Here is a 2,357-nt window from a genome sequence, read left to right on the forward strand (position 1 = left end):
CTTTGATCTACCCCTATTGTTTCTTGGCAAAAATCACGCCTATTTCCTTTAAGGCCACCTCTCTAAAAATCTTAAATTTTCACAATTTTTATGGGAAATGTATACTTCCTGGCTATCCAAAGTTAGGAAAGTCACACCTTTGGGCTTAACTTAAGTTTAGTAGAAGCGATCATTTTTTTTACAGAGGTAGAAATACCTACCTAATAACCCTAATTTTGGGGATATATTTTTTCTTGACCCGGAAGTTCGGGTACATCGTATGAAAATGTCTTTCCATTGAGTGGTTATCTTGGACACATTTTTTTAAACTCCCTAAAAGTCGAACTAAAGTCCCTCTCCAATCCTGACTTACATTATAGACTACATTTTGCCCTTTCCAAAATGGTGCGATATGTGGCTGTATCTGTTGTGTATCAAAATATATGGGTCTTAGAATCCTACAAAAACAAGGAAATTCTTTGGCGTAGCCCGAGTTGGTTTCTGTCCATAGAAGAAAGTCTTCTTTGTTTTTGTTTTGCCGAAGGAAGTCTTTTTTTCCTATTGGTATCATCCTCATTTCTGTGCAATAAATAATTAATAATACCCCCTAAATGTCTGAAAGTGAACAACCAACGAAAAAACAAAAGATGACGACCGACTCCGAGGCACAAACTGGCGAAGCGCCAAAAGATATTCCACAAACCACAACCGGAGAAAAGACATGCAAACATTGGGTGCAACGTAAGAAGCGGTTTTGTAAAATGACAGTGGCCAAGGGAAAGGAATATTGTGGAGAACATGCACCGGCTGTCAAGCTGGAAGCAGGACAGTCACCAGAAGATCAAGATAGAATACCCTGTCCATTGGATGGCAAACATACCGTCTACAAAAAGAACCTGAATAAGCATTTGAAAATTTGTAATGCCAAGCCAAAGGAAGATTTGCCGGAGTACATACAAAAGAATGTGAATGCAGGAGAAGCGGAAGACGCTTTAACTCCCGACGAATTAAATGCCATTAAATTATCAGAATTGGAAGATTCCGAATTTTATAAAATTATAGATAAAGTAAAGGACCTCTATGGCAAATATGTTGAAGGTCAAATTAAATCTCTGGACTATCATCACAAATGTATGGACGAAGAGTTGGCCAAGGAGGAGTATGGTAAAGAGTCACGCAAGCATTTGTTGCAAGCTGCAGCCCTACTGGGTATACTTGACAAGGAACAGACAATACAAAACTCGACCAGTTTTGTAGAGTTTGGAGCTGGTAAAGGACAATTGGCGTTTTATCTCTCAAAGTTGTTGGAAAATATGGAAAACTCACAAGTGGTATTGGTGGATCGTATGTCGTTGAGACATAAAAAGGATAACAAAATTGAAGATCGTTCATTGGTTCAGAGGATACGTGCTGATATTATTGATTTTAAATTAGAAAAATTACCCGCCTTAGAAACGTCTAAACATTGCATGGCTGTTTCGAAACATTTATGTGGTGGTGCCACAGATCTCTCCTTGAGATGTATAGTCCAAGCAGCTGCCGAGAAATGTTTGACTGATTTAATTATGATTGCAGTTTGTTGTCATCATCGCTGTGATTGGTCTTCATTTGTTGGCAAGGAGTTCTTCAAGAGACACGAAGTCACGCCGCGTGAATTTGCCATTATTACCAAAATGGTTAGTTGGGCTATATGTGGCACCGGTATGAGCCGTGAAAGGCGTAAAGCTTTGGAAGAACAAAATCTCTCAGAAGTGGAGATAAAAGAAATTCAATCGAATCAAAGATTGTCGTTAGCGGAGCGGGAAACTATTGGTTTTATGTGTAAACGCATTTTGGATTATGCCCGTTTGGAATATTTGAGGCAGAACGCCTACGATGCTGATTTGTATTATTATGTTGAGAAAGATGTTACCTTGGAAAATGTTGTTCTATTGGCAAGACGAAAAGAGGAAAGTGCGGACAAATAAAAAGTATTTTAAAATGAATGGACACTTGTGTTTATTATTTGGATATTAAATTGCCTTAATTGGACGGAAATAGATAATTCGGGGTCAAATAAAAATGTCTGTAAATCTGAAGGTCCAAAAAAAATTTCCAAAATGAGTATGTATCTCGAAATTTAAATTATTTAGGATATATTGAATTTCTTTATTGGAAGGAGGTCTCAGTCTATGTCATAAGTATGTATACATTTATCCTCACTCTTGTATGTGATTTTGGTTTGCGGAGAATTATTTTATAAACTTTATAATTTTTCAAAATTGTGACAATTTCCGGGAAGGTACCAGACATAATCTATATTAATAAAAGAGTAAAGTGATTGACTCAACGATTCATCAACGCCCATACGAGGATGAACCTAGAATCCTAAAATTGCG

At 37.2% G+C, this 2,357-nt stretch overlaps 1 protein-coding gene across 1 annotated transcript; it reads left to right on the top strand.

Annotated features, from left to right (window-relative positions):
* Positions 1 to 590: 590 nt before the first annotated feature.
* LOC133337985 (tRNA:m(4)X modification enzyme TRM13 homolog) lies at positions 591 to 1,946 on the top strand. The gene has a single exon (XM_061546175.1). The coding sequence runs from the start codon at positions 591 to 593 to the stop codon at positions 1,944 to 1,946; it is 1,356 nt and encodes a 451-aa protein (XP_061402159.1).
* The last annotated feature ends 411 nt before the right edge of the window (positions 1,947 to 2,357 follow it).

Source organism: Musca vetustissima, unplaced genomic scaffold, assembly GCF_032173495.1.
Source record: "Musca vetustissima isolate MV318-11 ecotype Yass unplaced genomic scaffold, APGP_CSIRO_Mvet_v1 utg263844, whole genome shotgun sequence".
NCBI lineage: Eukaryota > Metazoa > Arthropoda > Insecta > Diptera > Muscidae > Musca > Musca vetustissima.

Excerpts from the sequence above, each read along its gene's own strand:
- LOC133337985 (XM_061546175.1), top strand. The coding sequence starts at position 591 with ATGTCTGAAAGTGAACAACCAACGAAAAAACAAAAGATGACGACCGAC.